The sequence below is a fragment of the Leuresthes tenuis genome, unplaced genomic scaffold, assembly GCF_036924035.1.
Source record: "Leuresthes tenuis unplaced genomic scaffold, fLeuTen1.0.hap1 SCAF_16, whole genome shotgun sequence".
In the NCBI taxonomy this organism is placed as follows: domain Eukaryota; kingdom Metazoa; phylum Chordata; class Actinopteri; order Atheriniformes; family Atherinopsidae; genus Leuresthes; species Leuresthes tenuis.
The window spans coordinates 2,322,680-2,337,884 of NW_027325370.1; the positions used below are offsets into that span (position 1 = coordinate 2,322,680).

General features: G+C 49.8%; 1 protein-coding gene across 1 annotated transcript in view; it reads left to right on the top strand.

Annotated features, from left to right (window-relative positions):
• LOC140271255 (IQ motif and SEC7 domain-containing protein 2-like) overlaps positions 1 to 15,205 on the top strand; it is a 212,153-nt gene that overhangs the window by 163,796 nt on the left and 33,152 nt on the right. Inside the window, exons 3-8 of the mRNA XM_072366383.1 lie at positions 10,062 to 10,230; positions 10,513 to 10,680; positions 10,919 to 11,092; positions 11,172 to 11,267; positions 12,986 to 13,569; positions 13,640 to 14,527. Of these exons, the coding sequence (XP_072222484.1) occupies positions 10,062 to 10,230; positions 10,513 to 10,680; positions 10,919 to 11,092; positions 11,172 to 11,267; positions 12,986 to 13,569; positions 13,640 to 14,527 (2,079 nt within the window). The remainder of the gene's footprint in view (positions 1 to 10,061; positions 10,231 to 10,512; positions 10,681 to 10,918; positions 11,093 to 11,171; positions 11,268 to 12,985; positions 13,570 to 13,639; positions 14,528 to 15,205) is intronic.

Here is a 15,205-nt window from a genome sequence, read left to right on the forward strand (position 1 = left end):
GGTTCTGCCTCAGATTCTGGGTTTATGTTCATGTTTGTTCATGTTTCAGCTCAAAAAGTTCAGTGGAAGGATTACAGGAAGTCATTTAGGTTCTGAGCTCATATCAACAGGTTTTGTGTGTTTAAAGGCAGGAAACTGAGATTTTACAGATGAACATGTTCTGTTTCAGTCAAATTCAGCTGTGGATTGTTTTCATTGATCATTAACTCCGTGCCTTGGATTTTTAGACATTAGAGAAGAAGTTTCCTTGAGTGAATAAGACCAAAAGGTGAACGGTTGGTGTTTGTTTGCATCTTTTGAATCAGTCAGCTCACATTAAATGACTTTCTGAATGTTGATAACATTCGGGCAAAGTGTTCTTAGCTTTGACTTTGACACACTGCTCACAGGGGAGTGTGCAGCCTGCAGGTGGAGGCTGGGGTGGAGGCGGAGCCTGTGAAAAGCTTTATGAACAGCAGGTGATCTGTGACGACTGCAGTGAGAGCAGCACCAGCTGCATTTCATTCAGGAAACATTTGTCTTTGAGCATCAGACTGGGTGATTTACTCTGGATCCCGGAAAATGGGGCAGATTGTCCTCTCAGGCTGCTTCTTTGATTGGCCAAAACAGAGCAAAACATTTTCTAATTACACATTTTGGTGCTGATCAGCAGTCAAATAGAGTCTGGAAACATGTCGTTTCCTTTGTGGCACCGTCAATCATAACCAATTATGATCAAGTTTTTTTGTGCTGTCTGCACTGGTTTAATCTGGTTTAAACTGGTTTAGACTGGTTTAATCTGGTTTAATCTGGTTTAAACCGGTTTAATCTGGTTTAATCTGGTTTAAACTGGTTTAAACTGGTTTAATCTTTAATCACCAAGTATACATGCAGGATATTCGTCCTGAGGTCTTTCAGAGTTCAAACGCACGTCAAATATAATGTATATTCCACAGAAATTAGTTCAATAAAAACTGGGCTGTTGATACTAATGTCGAAGATAATCAAATTCAATTCAATTCAGTTTTATTTATAAAGCGCCAGATTACAACAATTTTCATCTCAAGGCACTTAAGTAATAAAGTCCAATTCAAGCCAATTGGAATTAAATTCATTGTAATTATAATCCAATTAATTCATATGGAGCCAATTAAAAAAACAATATCCGAGCTAAAGAAACCAACAGATTGGACCGAAACTTGTCTTCAGTCCAATCTCCCGTCCTGAGCCTGAGGGACTGTGGAAAGGAACGACTCCCTTTAACAGGAAGAAACCTCTGGCAGAACCAGAACCAGGAAGAAACCTCTGGCAGAACCAGAACCAGGAAGAAACCTCTGGCAGAACCAGAACCGGGAAGAAACCTCTGGCAGAACCAGAACCAGGAAGAAACCTCTGGCAGAACCAAGAAGAAACCTCTGACAGAACCAGAACCAGGAACAAACCTCTGGCAGAACCAGAACCAGGAAGAAACCTCTGGAAGAACCAGAACCAGGAAGAAACCTCTGGCAGAACCAGAACCAGGAAGGGTGGCCATCCGCCTGGACCAGCGGGGGTTTGAGAAGACAGAAAAGAGGGAAAAGAGGGGGAAAAACACCATAACACCATTCAAAGGATACCTGCTGGAACAGGGAAACACAGGTTAATAACCACAATAATGTCACAGGGACATAAAATCATTTGAGAAGTTAAACAGGAGGAAAAAGAGAGGAAAGTGAGGAAAGGTGGGACAGATGAGCTCCCCCAGCAGTCTGGGCCTATAGCAGCAGAACTATGGGATGTTTCAGGCTCACCTGAGCCATCCCTAACTATAAGCTTTATCAGAAAGGAAAGTTTCAGCCTGATCTTAAAGGTAGAGAGGGTGTCTGCTTCCTGAAGCCAAACTGGCAGCTGGTTCCACAGAGAGGGGCCTGATAACTGAAGGCTCTGCCTCCCATTCTGCTTTTAGGGGCCTGATAACTGAAGGCTCTGCCTCCCATTCTGCTTTTAGGAGCCTGATAACTGAAGGCTCTGCCTCCCATTCTGCTTTTAGGGGCCTGATAACTGAAGGCTCTGCCTCCCATTCTGCTTTTAGGGGCCTGATAACTGAAGGCTCTGCCTCCCATTCTGCTTTTAGGGGCCTGATAACTGAAGGCTCTGCCTCCCATTCTGCTTTTAGGGGCCTGATAACTGAAGGCTCTGCCTCCCATTCTGCTTTTAGGGGCCTGATAACTGAAGGCTCTGCCTCCCATTCTGCTTTTAGGGGCCTGATAACTGAAGGCTCTGCCTCCCATTCTGCTTTTAGAAACTCTGGGAACCACAAGGAAACCAGCAGGCTGGGCCTGTAGCAGCAGAACTATGGGATGTTTCAGGCTCACCTGAGCCATCCCTAACTATCAGCTTTATCAGAAAGGAAAGTTTCAGCCTGATCTTAAAAATAAATATTGATATCGTGTTCATAATGAGGTTCTATTGATCTCAGCTGATCCAATCAAAACATTGTTGACTTAAATAAAGATGATTAAAAACAAAGACATCAGCAGCACAGCTAAAAGCATGGATCCGAGTTTTAATTCGGTCCACAAATGGATCAGTTACAGTCACAAATGTTCCACAGAAACAGCAGAAATGTGAGGAACTTTCAGGAGTTTTAAAGGTGAAATCTGCCACGGCTGCGATGGCTTTCTGAGCTGAAGGTCACCTGAAGTTTGTGGTGTGACCTCGGCCTGCCAGAGGAGGCTGCAGGGGGGGGCCGGGGCATAAATCAAACACACCTCTCCTCAGCTCAACCCTGCAGCTGGCTCAGCCTCAGCTATGGGAGGAGAGGAGAATGCAAGTGGAGGAGGCAGATGGACGAGGAAAAGAGAGGAAAGCGACAGAGAGCAGAGAGGAGAGACCACGAGGTTTAAAGACAGTTTGCTCAGAGTACCTTCCTCTCAGTTTGTTTGTTGGGATTTATGGGTGCAGTCACTTCTGGTTGCTCTGTGGAAAGGACATGCACTCAGCGAGCACTCTCAGGAACACCCGTGCACGTGCACGTGCACGTTCATGCACCAGCCCTGCAGAGAGGAGCTCGAATTCATATTCGAGTTAGATGTTAGAATGAGGACTAAACTGTGATCTTAGTTACTTTGGAGGTTCCTGTGTGAGGCTCTGTGGTGCAAATAGGTTATAAAATCTGTCTGATATCATTTATAAAGTGTAAGGAAAACACATCTTATACATATATATATATATATATATATATATATATATATGTATATATATATATATATACACATATATATATATATATATATATATATATATATATGCAGTTGGCAGCTTGAAGAGTCTGAACTCGGCTGCATTTCTGTGTCAGTTATAACAAAAAGGTTGTTGCCGCTAAGGGAGAAAATGATAAAATAAGGAAATATGAGTCCAAAAGTTACATTAAGCTAAAATATACAGGCTGCAAACACCTTTTCAAATCCCAGAGCTTTCCATGGCGCAGCCTTCATATTGATTTTGATGGTTCTAATAACCTTTTTAATTGTTTTGAATAAAAAAAAATGGAAAAGATCAAACAAATTTCCACATAGTTACAGTTTTTGTTTCAGCATTACATCGTTTAGCTGTTTCCTCTGAGTATTCGTGGCTCGGATCAACATAATCTGAACTTACTTCTTCTAAAATGAATGAAAACTGATTAAATAGTTAAATAACAGGGCTGAATATAAGCAAAACCCACACAGGTTGGTTTAATAATGTGTGTAAAATGAGTTCAACCCAACCACAGTGAAAGAGTTTAATAAACCTGATTAGTTTATATTGAACCAACCCAAACATGTTGATTTAAAGCAGCAGAATTATTAATTCCAATAATTATTTTATTTAATTTCTTTAAATGTTCATTTAATGAGTTAATTAAGTGTTTGTTGATGTGCGAAAAGAGAATGAATCACTAAAAAAAGACTAAACTCGACTCATTTATATGAAATGATCACAAAGATCAACAGTTAGACAATAAAGGGAATAAAATGAAATCCCAGTCAGTTAGCTATGGGCTGTCTGACTGATGTTATTGACCATGTGTTTCCCTTTATAACCAGTTTTCTGTCCTCTTGTGGCTCTTTTTGAGGACGTTATAAATTTCCTGCCCCAAGCTGCTTTTTGAAATTCCCTCAAAAGTGTAATCAGTAACGCAGCCATGAGGCGAATCTGGCGAACCGTGCTCCAACAGAGGCTGAACAGCAGTCTTTTTCAAATTAAAAATCGTAAAATGGATGTTCACCCAATCAAAACTGCAGATGTTTGAAGGTCTAAGCCTCATTTTCCAAAAATGTCCTCACTTCTATGGTGTGGAACTGGTCCTCACAAGGATAGCTGTTCAGTTACAGACGCACGCCGTCTCCCACACACACACACACACACACACACACACACACACACACACGCTCACACACACACACACACACACACTGCTGTTGCCATGAGTCACCCCCATGTGACTGTGTGTGTGTGTCTCAGATTAACACTGAAGAGCCTCTTTGATGATGAAACACACAAAGTGACAGATTCCTCCCTCCTCCTCTCAGCTGCTCCTTGATTAATCAATAACTTGATTGATAATCGATCGTTTTCAGTGTTTGTGGACGCAGTGAAAATGTGTGCACGGACACAGAAACAGAAACTAAACTGTCTCTCTGAAGATGATCCGGGTTATTCATCTTCTGTCCAGCTAAGGCTGGATTAATCAATATATCCGATCAGTTCCAGCTGATCTGATGAGTTCAGATGGTTCAGTTTGGTCTGGTTTGGTCTGGTTTGGTCCAGCTTTGGCCCAGTTGTCACATTTGTCTGGTTTGGTCCAACCTGTTTTTATCAGTCCAGTTCAGTCAAGATTCATCTCTTTGGTCCATTCTGGTTGAGCTGAAATATCCAGAAAAAACTCCACCTTCTCTCTCTGACTCCACCTTCTCTCTCTGACTCCACCTTCTCTCCCTGACTCCACCTTCTCTCTCTGACTCCACCTTCTCTCTCCCTGACTCCACCTTCTCCCTCTGACTCCACCTTCTCCCTCTGACTCCACCTTCTCTCCCTGACTCCACCTTCTCTCCCTGACTCCACCTTCTCTCTCTGACTCCACCTTCTCTCCCTGACTCCACCTTCTCTCTCTGACTCCACCTTCTCTCTCTCTGACTCCACCTTCTCTCTCTGACTCCACCTTCTCTCCCTGACTCCACCTTCTCTCACCCTGACTCCACCTTCTCTCTCTCTCTGACTCCACCTTCTCTCTCTGACTCCACCTTCTCTCTCTCTGACTCCACCTTCTCTCCCTGACTCCACCTTCTCTCTCTGACTCCACCTTCTCTCCCTGACTCCACCTTCTCTCACCCTGACTCCACCTTCTCTCTCCTCTGACTCCACCTTCTCTCTCTGACTCCACCTTCTCTCTCTGACTCCACCTTCTCTCTCTCTGACTCCACCTTCTCTCCCTGACTCCACCTTCTCTCTCTGACTCCACCTTCTCTCTCTGACTCCACCTTCTCCCTCTGACTCCACCTTCTCTCCATGACTCCACCTTCTCCCTCTGACTCCACCTTCTCCCTCTGACTCCACCTTCTCTCCATGACTCCACCTTCTCTCTCTCTGACTCCACCTTCTCTCTCTGACTCCACCTTCTCTCCCTGACTCCACCTTCTCTCACCCTGACTCCACCTTCTCTCTCCTCTGACTCCACCTTCTCTCTCTGACTCCACCTTCTCTCTCTGACTCCACCTTCTCTCTCTCTGACTCCACCTTCTCTCCCTGACTCCACCTTCTCTCTCTGACTCCACCTTCTCTCTCTGACTCCACCTTCTCCCTCTGACTCCACCTTCTCTCCATGACTCCACCTTCTCCCTCTGACTCCACCTTCTCCCTCTGACTCCACCTTCTCTCCATGACTCCACCTTCTCTCCCTGACTCCACCTTCTCCCTCTGACTCCACCTTCTCCCTCTGACTCCACCTTCTCCCTCTGACTCCACCTTCTCTCCATGACTCCACCTTCTCTCCCTGACTCCACCTTCTCCCTCTGACTCCACCTTCTCTCACCCTGACTCCGCCTTCTCTCTCTGACTCCACCTTCTCTCTCTGACTCCACCTTCTCTCACCCTGACTCCGCCTTCTCTCTCTGACTCCACCTTCTCTCTCTGACTCCACCTTCTCTCACCCTGACTCCGCCTTCTCTCTCTGACTCCACCTTCTCTCTCTGACTCCACCTTCTCTCACCCTGACTCCGCCTTCTCTCTCTGACTCCACCTTCTCTCCCTGACTCCACCTTCTCTCCCTGACTCCAACTTCTCTCCCTGACTCCACCTTCTCTCCCTGACTCCACCTTCTCTCTCTGACTCCACCTTCTCTCACCCTGACTCCGCCTTCTCTCTCTGACTCCACCTTCTCCCTCTGACTCCAACTTCTCTCCCTGACTCCACCTTCTCTCTCTGACTCCACCTTCTCTCACCCTGACTCCGCCTTCTCTCTCTGACTCCACCTTCTCTCTCTGACTCCACCTTCTCTCACCCTGACTCCGCCTTCTCTCTCTGACTCCACCTTCTCTCCCTGACTCCACCTTCTCTCACCCTGACTCCGCCTTCTCTCTCTGACTCCACCTTCTCTCCCTGACTCCAACTTCTCTCCCTGACTCCACCTTCTCTCCCTGACTCCACCTTCTCTCTCTGACTCCACCTTCTCTCACCCTGACTCCGCCTTCTCTCTCTGACTCCACCTTCTCTCCCTGACTCCACCTTCTCTCTCTGACTCCACCTTCTCTCACCCTGACTCCGCCTTCTCTCTCTGACTCCACCTTCTCTCTCTGACTCCACCTTCTCTCACCCTGACTCCGCCTTCTCTCTCTGACTCCACCTTCTCTCCCTGACTCCACCTTCTCTCCCTGACTCCAACTTCTCTCCCTGACTCCACCTTCTCTCCCTGACTCCACCTTCTCTCTCTGACTCCACCTTCTCTCCCTGACTCCACCTTCTCTCCCTGACTCCACCTTCTCTCCCTGACTCCACCTTCTCTCTCTGACTCCACCTTCTCTCACCCTGACTCCGCCTTCTCTCTCTGACTCCACCTTCTCTCTCTGACTCCACCTTCTCTCACCCTGACTCCGCCTTCTCTCTCTGACTCCACCTTCTCCCTCTGACTCCACCTTCTCTCTCTGACTCCACCTTCTCTCCCTGACTCCACCTTCTCCCTCTGACTCCACCTTCTCTCCCTGACTCCACCTTCTCCCTCTGACTCCACCTTCTCTCTCTGACTCCACCTTCTCTCCCTGACTCCACCTTCTCCCTCTGACTCCACCTTCTCTCCCTCTGACTCCACCTTCTCCCTCTGACTCCACCTTCTCTCCCTGACTCCACCTTCTCTCCCTGACTCCACCTTCTCCCTCTGACTCCACCTTCTCCCTCTGACTCCACCTTCTCTCTCCCTGACTCCACCCTCTCTCTCCCTGACTCCACCTTCTCTCCCTGACTCCACCTTCTCTCCCTGACTCCACCTTCTCCCTCTGACTCCACCTTCTCCCTCTGACTCCACCTTCTCCCTCTGACTCCACCTTCTGTCCCTGACTCCACCTTCTCTCTCCCTGACTCCACCTTCTCTCTCTGACTCCACCTTCTCTCTCCCTGACTCCACCTTCTCTCTCTCTCTGACTCCACCTTCTGTCTCTGACTCCACCTTCTCTCCCTGACTCCACCTTCTCTCTCTGACTCCACCTTCTCCCTCTGACTCCACCTTCTCTCTCTCTGACTCCACCTTCTCCCTCTGACTCCACCTTATCTCTCTGACTCCACCTTCTCTCCTCTGACTCCACCTTCTCTCCCTGACTCCACCTTCTCTCTCTGACTCCACCTTCTCTCCCTGACTCCACCTTCTCCCTCTGACTCCACCTTCTCTCTCCCTGACTCCACCTTCTCTCTCTCTGACTCCACCTTCTCTCTCCCTGACTCCACCTTCTCTCTCCCTGACTCCACCTTCTCTCCCTGACTCCACCTTCTCTCTCTGACTCCACCTTCTCTCCCTGACTCCACCTTCTCCCTCTGACTCCACCTTCTCTCTCCTCTGACTCCACCTTCTCTCCATGACTCCACCTTCTCTCCTCTGACTCCACCTTCTCTCCATGACTCCACCTTCTCTCTCCTCTGACTCCACCTTCTCTCTCTGACTCCACCTTCTCTCCCTGACTCCACCTTCTCCCTCTGACTCCACCTTCTCTCTCCTCTGACTCCACCTTCTCTCCATGACTCCACCTTCTCTCTCTGACTCCACCTTCTCTCCCTGACTCCACCCTCTCTCTCCTCTGACTCCACCTTCTCTCTCTGACTCCACCTTCTCCCTCTGACTCTTCCTTCTCTCTCTGACTCCACCTTCTCTCTCTGACTCCACCTTCTCTCCCTGACTCCACCTTCTCCCTCTGACTCCACCTTCTCTCCCTGACTCCACCTTCTCTCCTCTGACTCCACCTTCTCTCCCTGACTCCACCTTCTCCCTCTGACTCCACCTTCTCTCCATGACTCCACCTTCTCTCCTCTGACTCCACCTTCTCTCCATGACTCCACCTTCTCTCTCCTCTGACTCCACCTTCTCTCTCTGACTCCACCTTCTCTCCCTGACTCCACCTTCTCCCTCTGACTCCACCTTCTCTCTCCTCTGACTCCACCTTCTCTCCATGACTCCACCTTCTCTCTCTGACTCCACCTTATCTCCCTGACTCCACCCTCTCTCTCCTCTGACTCCACCTTCTCTCCCTGACTCCACCTTCTCCCTCTGACTCCACCTTCTCTCCATGACTCCACCTTCTCTCCTCTGACTCCACCTTCTCTCTCTGACTCCACCTTCTCTCCCTGACTCCACCTTCTCCCTCTGACTCCACCTTCTCTCTCCTCTGACTCCACCTTCTCTCCATGACTCCACCTTCTCTCTCTGACTCCACCTTCTCTCCCTGACTCCACCCTCTCTCTCCTCTGACTCCACCTTCTCTCTCTCTGACTCCACCTTCTCTCTCCCTGACTCCACCTTCTCTCTCCTCTGACTCCACCTTCTCTCTCTGACTCCACCTTCTCTCTCTCTCTGACTCCACCTTCTCTCCCTGACTCCACCTTCTCTCTCCCTGACTCCACCTTCTCTCTCCCTGACTCCACCTTCTCTCCCTGACTCCACCTTCTCCCTCTGACTCCACCTTCTCTCTCCTCTGACTCCACCTTCTCTCCATGACTCCACCTTCTCTCCTCTGACTCCACCTTCTCTCTCCTCTGACTCCACCTTCTCTCTCTGACTCCACCTTCTCTCCCTGACTCCACCTTCTCTCTCCTCTGACTCCACCTTCTCTCCATGACTCCACCTTCTCCCTCTGACTCCACCTTCTCTCCCTGACTCCACCTTCTCCCTCCGACTCCACCTTCTCCCTCTGACTCCACCTTCTCTCCCTGACTCCACCTTCTCTCTCTGACTCCACCTTCTCCCTCTGACTCCACCTTCTCTCCTCTGACTCCACCTTCTCCCTCTGACTCCACCTTCTCTCTCTGACTCCACCTTCTCTCCCTGACTCCACCTTTTCTCCCTGACTCCACCTTCTCTCCCTGACTCCACCTTCTCTCTCTGACTCCACCTTCTCTCTCTGACTCCACCTGTTGTCATTTTAGGAGCGTTGAAGAAGCAAACGAAGCTCTGCCAACAAAGTTCACGCCGATACATAAAGGTGGAGGTGGAAAAGGCGGCTTCACGTATGTTCTCCAGCAGTTATTCTCTGGTGTGATTATTTTCCCGAGCTGTAGTTTGTGGTTCTTCCTCTAGCTTTAAAATGGATGGTTTGTATTGTTGAGCTCCAGCTTTATTTAGAGTGTTTATTAGTGTTGTTCGGACCAGTTGAATCTGGCTCGGTCCAGTCGGTCTGACTGACTTTTGTCTGGTTTGTTTAATCCGTTGCATCCTTTGTTTCCTCCCCTGCTCCTTTCCTTATTTCCTTTCCTTATTTCCTTTCTTCCCTTCATCTTATCTCCATCTCCACCCTGATGTTTCTCTCCTCCCTTTGAGTTGCTGTCAGCAGACGCCATTTAAGCATCTTTGTGTGTTTCTCTTTCAGTGTGGAGGGCGACTCTCAGTGTCCAGAAGCGCTCACCTTTTCTGATTCGTCCTTTGGCCACCCGCCTCCCTTCCATCGCTATAACAACAGCCCGCTCTCCAGCCCTTGTGATCCCTACAGTCCCGCCTCCATCAGCGGGTCCCTGGGAGCCTCATTCGCTCACACCCAGGTACTGACCCACAGGTCACCGCTCAAGCTGTTTAGGACCACTTTGCACCACCTTTTTGTGGGATTTAGGTGGATTTTCACCTTTGAAAATACTTTTTTCTGCCCCCCTCTTGGCTTAGATGATTCTCATTCCAATAAATGTATTGATCCAGAGTAAACTTTGGCTCCTGAAGTGTGATTAGTATATTAGTAGCAGGAATAGCAAGTGTTTGTTAAGCAATTTGAACACGGAGTCTTTTCAGTCCATTCTGATTAGTTTTGGTCTTGTCGTCTCCATCTGCAGGGCAGCTCTCCCATCCCCCCCCCCAGCCCAGCAAGCCTCGCCTGGGCTCAGCGCAGCAGACATCAGCCGGCCAGCCTGGCGCTCCGCAAGCAAGAGGAGGAGGAGAGCAAACGCTGCAAGGCGCTTTCTGACAGCTATGAGCTCTCTACAGACCTCCAGGACAAGAAGGTACAGCCCCCAAAAACATGGGTGACCTTAAACATGCCCTTTTATAGGCTGTGAGCTGAGTCCAGTCAGTTCAATCCAGCAGAAAACAATACACATGAAAACAAGCTCGCCTTTTCTTTATGATGTTCCTGCAGTCAGCTTGAAGTCCCCACAGGGACGGATAGAGGTGCCTGAGGACATGCCTGTCTTATCTGTCAGCCATGATGTGCTGATGGTGTTAAATCGTGTTGCCTGATAGGTGGATATGTTGGAGAGGAAGTACGGGGGGCAGTTCGTGTCCCGGCGGGCGGCGAGGACGATCCAGACGGCGTTCAGACGGTACCGCATGAAGAAGAACTTCGAGAGGCTCCGCAGCTCCGCCTCAGAGAGCCGAATGACCCGCCGCATCATCCTGTCCAACATGAGGATGCAGGTGCACACATTAACAGAACATCCAGCGGAGCGTACCAGAAGGATCCGATACTAACCGAATGTTTCATGTGTGGCTTCAGTATTCGTTTGACGAGCGCCAGCCGCAGTGTCAGAGCTCAGCGGGTCACCAGGGTTCAGAGGACACGGGAGATGTGGAGGACTCCTTCTCCAAGCAGGTAGCCACATCTCTGCCGCTTCGTCAGCATCCTGTGCAGAAAACAGGAGATAATCAAAGATGGCTGCTCTTTGAAATGTTTTGTCCTCCTGCTGTTTGTCATAAAATGATTCCACCGGATGTAAACCACCCAGAACATGACCCAGAACATGACCCAGAACATGACCCAGAACATGACCCAGAACATGACCCAGAACATGACCCAGAACAGTTTATTGTGTCTATCTGAGGTTTCAGGATAAAAACAGAGATGTAAACCACCCAGAACATGACCCAGAACATGACCCAGAACATGACCCAGAACATGACCCAGAACATGACCCAGAACATGACTCAGAACAGTTTATTGTGTCTATCTGAGGTTTCAGGATAAAAACAGAGATGTAAACCACCCAGAACATGACCCAGAACATGACCCAGAACAGTTTATTGTGTCTATCTGAGGTTTCAGGATAAAAACAGAGATGTAAACCACCCAGAACATGACCCAGAACATGACCCAGAACAGTTTATTGTGTCTATCTGAGGTTTCAGGATAAAAACAGAGATGTAAACCACCCAGAACATGACCCAGAACAGTTTATTGTGTCTATCTGAGGTTTCAGGATAAAAACAGAGATGGAAACCACCCAGAACATGACCCAGAACATGACCCAGAACATGACCCAGAACATGACCCAGAACAGTTTATTGTGTCTATCTGAGGTTTCAGGATATAAACAGAGATGTAAACCACCCAGAACATGACCCAGAACAGTTTATTGTGTCTATCTGAGGTTTCAGGATAAAAACAGAGATATAAACCACCCAGAACATGACCCAGAACATGACCCAGGACAGTTTATTGTGTCTATCTGAGGTTTCAGGATAAAAACAGATGTAAACCACCCAGAACATGACCCAGAACAGTTTATTGTGTCTATCTGAGGTTTCAGGATATAAACAGAGATGTAAACCACCCAGAACATGACCCAGAACAGTTTATTGTGTCTATCTGAGGTTTCAGGATAAAAACAGAGATATAAACCACCCAGAACATGACCCAGAACATGACCCAGGACAGTTTATTGTGTCTATCTGAGGTTTCAGGATAAAAACAGATGTAAACCACCCAGAACATGACCCAGAACAGTTTATTGTGTCTATCTGAGGTTTCAGGATAAAAACAGAGATGTAAACCACCCAGAACATGACCCAGAACAGTTTATTGTGTCTATCTGAGGTTTCAGGATAAAAACAGATGTAAACCACCCAGAACAGGGACTGGATAGTATGTGGTATGATTGCCTCCTTTCATGTGGGAGATCTGGGTTCAAATCCCCTGCATGAAAGGTACTGTCTCCAGTAGAGGTCCTTAGGCAAGCCCTATCTGCCTAACTGTGTTTATGTTTATGCATTTAGCAGACGCTTTTATCCAAAGCGACTTACAGGTAGGCATGTAGGGTAAGGGGGTCTTGCCTAAGGACCCCTACTGGAGCTAATACCTTTCATGCAGGGGATTTGAACCCAGGTCTCCCACATGGAAGGTGGCAATCATACCACTAAACTAACCAGTCCTACGTAACTGTAAGTCGCTTTGGATAAAAGCTAAAGGCTAAATGCATAAACATAAGAACAGTTTCTTGTGTCTATCTGAGGTTTCAGGATAAAAACAGAGCAGAATAACCTTCATAATGTTGCTGCTGCTCTCAGATCAGTTGCTCTTCTTGGCTCCTGCAGGTGAAGTCTCTGGCCGACTCCATGGACGACTCCCTCACCTGCCAGTCCGGCCGCGAAGACTCACAGGACGTCGGAGGTGAAGGAGAGGAGGACGACGACGAGGACGAGGAGGAGGGAGATGAAGAAGAAGAAGAGGAGGAGGAAGAAGGGGAGGAGGACGAGGAAGAAGACGAGGAGGAAGATTACAGACCGTGCGGATGGCGCAACACCAACGCCGCCTCCCGGCGCCCCACAGGCCGGGCGGACGGCAGGGGAGGCATGGGGGGGGGTGCTGCCATGCACGAGGACAGCACCGCCACCTCCTTCAGCGACGTCACCCTCTACATGGATGAAGGCTGCCTCCCTTCCTCGCCGCTCTCCCGGCCGGCGTCCAGCTCGGATACAGACTACTGGGGAGGAGGCGGCGCCGGCGGCAGGGAGGACAGCCGGGAGACCGAGGGGGGAAGCAATGCCAGCAGGAGGAGCAGCACCCCCTGCACCGAGTGCCGAGGGGAGTACAGAGGGAGGGCAGGAGGTGGAGGAGGACATCTGCCGGTCCTGACCATAGAGCCGCCCAGCGACAGCTCAGTGGACATGAGCGACAGGTCAGTTCAGCCGCAGCACTCAGAAACTCAGCCCTGCGATCTGATCTTAACTCTTTGTTGAAATCTGCAGGTCGGAGCGAGGATCAATCGGCCGCCTGGTGTATGAACAGGAGCCGTCGGGACTGGAGAGAGGAGGAGGGGAGAGGGTGAGGGGGGGAGGGGAAGGGGAAAGTGGCGAGGATGAGCGAGGAGGCGGAGCCAGCAGCGAGGCCGACTCTCCGCAGGGAACCATCAAACACAAACCGAACGGCCGCTCCGTCGCCACGGCGCAGGGACAGACCCGCAGCCCCGCCAACGTGCCCCTGCCGATGCCCTCCGCCCGGACCCTGCCCTCACACCCCCACCCCCACCCCCACCCCCACCCGTCACCCATCCCCCACCTGCCCACCATCCTCCACCACCACCCTCAGTACAGCCAGCCGCATGTCCTGCACATGCACCACGGACACGCCGGCGGCCCCTACATGCAGCACGCTCATCACTTCGCCCAGCACCACTACCACCACCTGCACCACCAGCACCACCACCTGCCCCACTCCTACCCAGAACCCCCTTCTTCCCCTCTGCCCTCCCCAGTGCCACCGCTCACACCTCTGTCTCCGCTGCCACCGGCGCTCACGCCCTCGCCGCTGTCCTCCTCCTCGGCGCTTCAGAACATGGAGGCGCAGCAGCAGCACCTCGCCCACCACCCCCACCTGCACCACCACCACCTGCTCTGCTCAGACGGAGACAACGAGAGCGTCAACTCCACCACCACCAACTCCAACGACGACACCACCGTCAACAACTGCAGCTCCGGCTCCTCGTCGCGCGACAGCCTGCGGGAGCCAGTGGGCGGAGCCACGCTGGGGAAGCAGACCTATCAGAGAGAGAGCCGCCACAGCTGGGACTCGCCGGCCTTTAACAACGACGTGGTGCAGCGGCGGCAGTATCGCATCGGACTCAACCTTTTCAACAAGTAAGCACACGTGTTTATGGTTATTGTCTTGCTGCAGAGTGAGTTTGGGCCTCAGATCCTTCTGGACTATGACTCAGAATATGAGGCTAAATTAAGACTAATGAGAAGCCGGCAGAGAGCCAGCGGTGGAAAATTATGTCTCTAATGGTCTGTGAATTTTAGTGAGACTTTCCAAGGTCCCAATGGGAAAAAATCAACTGGAATATCATCAATCCGTCCCTACTTTTTCTATACCTGCTGAATCCAATTCAGGGTCGTGGCCAAACTGGAGCTGATCCAAGCCACCATTGGGCAAGAGGCAGAGTGCATCCTGGACTGATGAAGCAGATAAACTACTCATGCAAATCATCAAAGAGAGCCAGAAACAAAAAGTCACGTCAAGAACAGACTAATTCAATTCCATTCAGCTTTATTTATATCAGGCAAAGTCACAACAATGTCATCCGAGGCTCACCTGAGCCATCCCTAACTATGAGCTTCATCAGAAAGGAAATCTTAAAGGTAGAGAGGGTGTCTGCTTCCTGAAGCCAAACTGGCAGCTGGTTCCACAGAGAGGGGCCTGATAACTGAAGGCTCTGCCTCCCATTCTGCTTTTAGGGGCCTGATAACTGAAGGCTCTGCCTCCCATTCTGCTTTTAGGGGCCTGATAACTGAAGGCTCTGCCTCCCATTCTGCTTT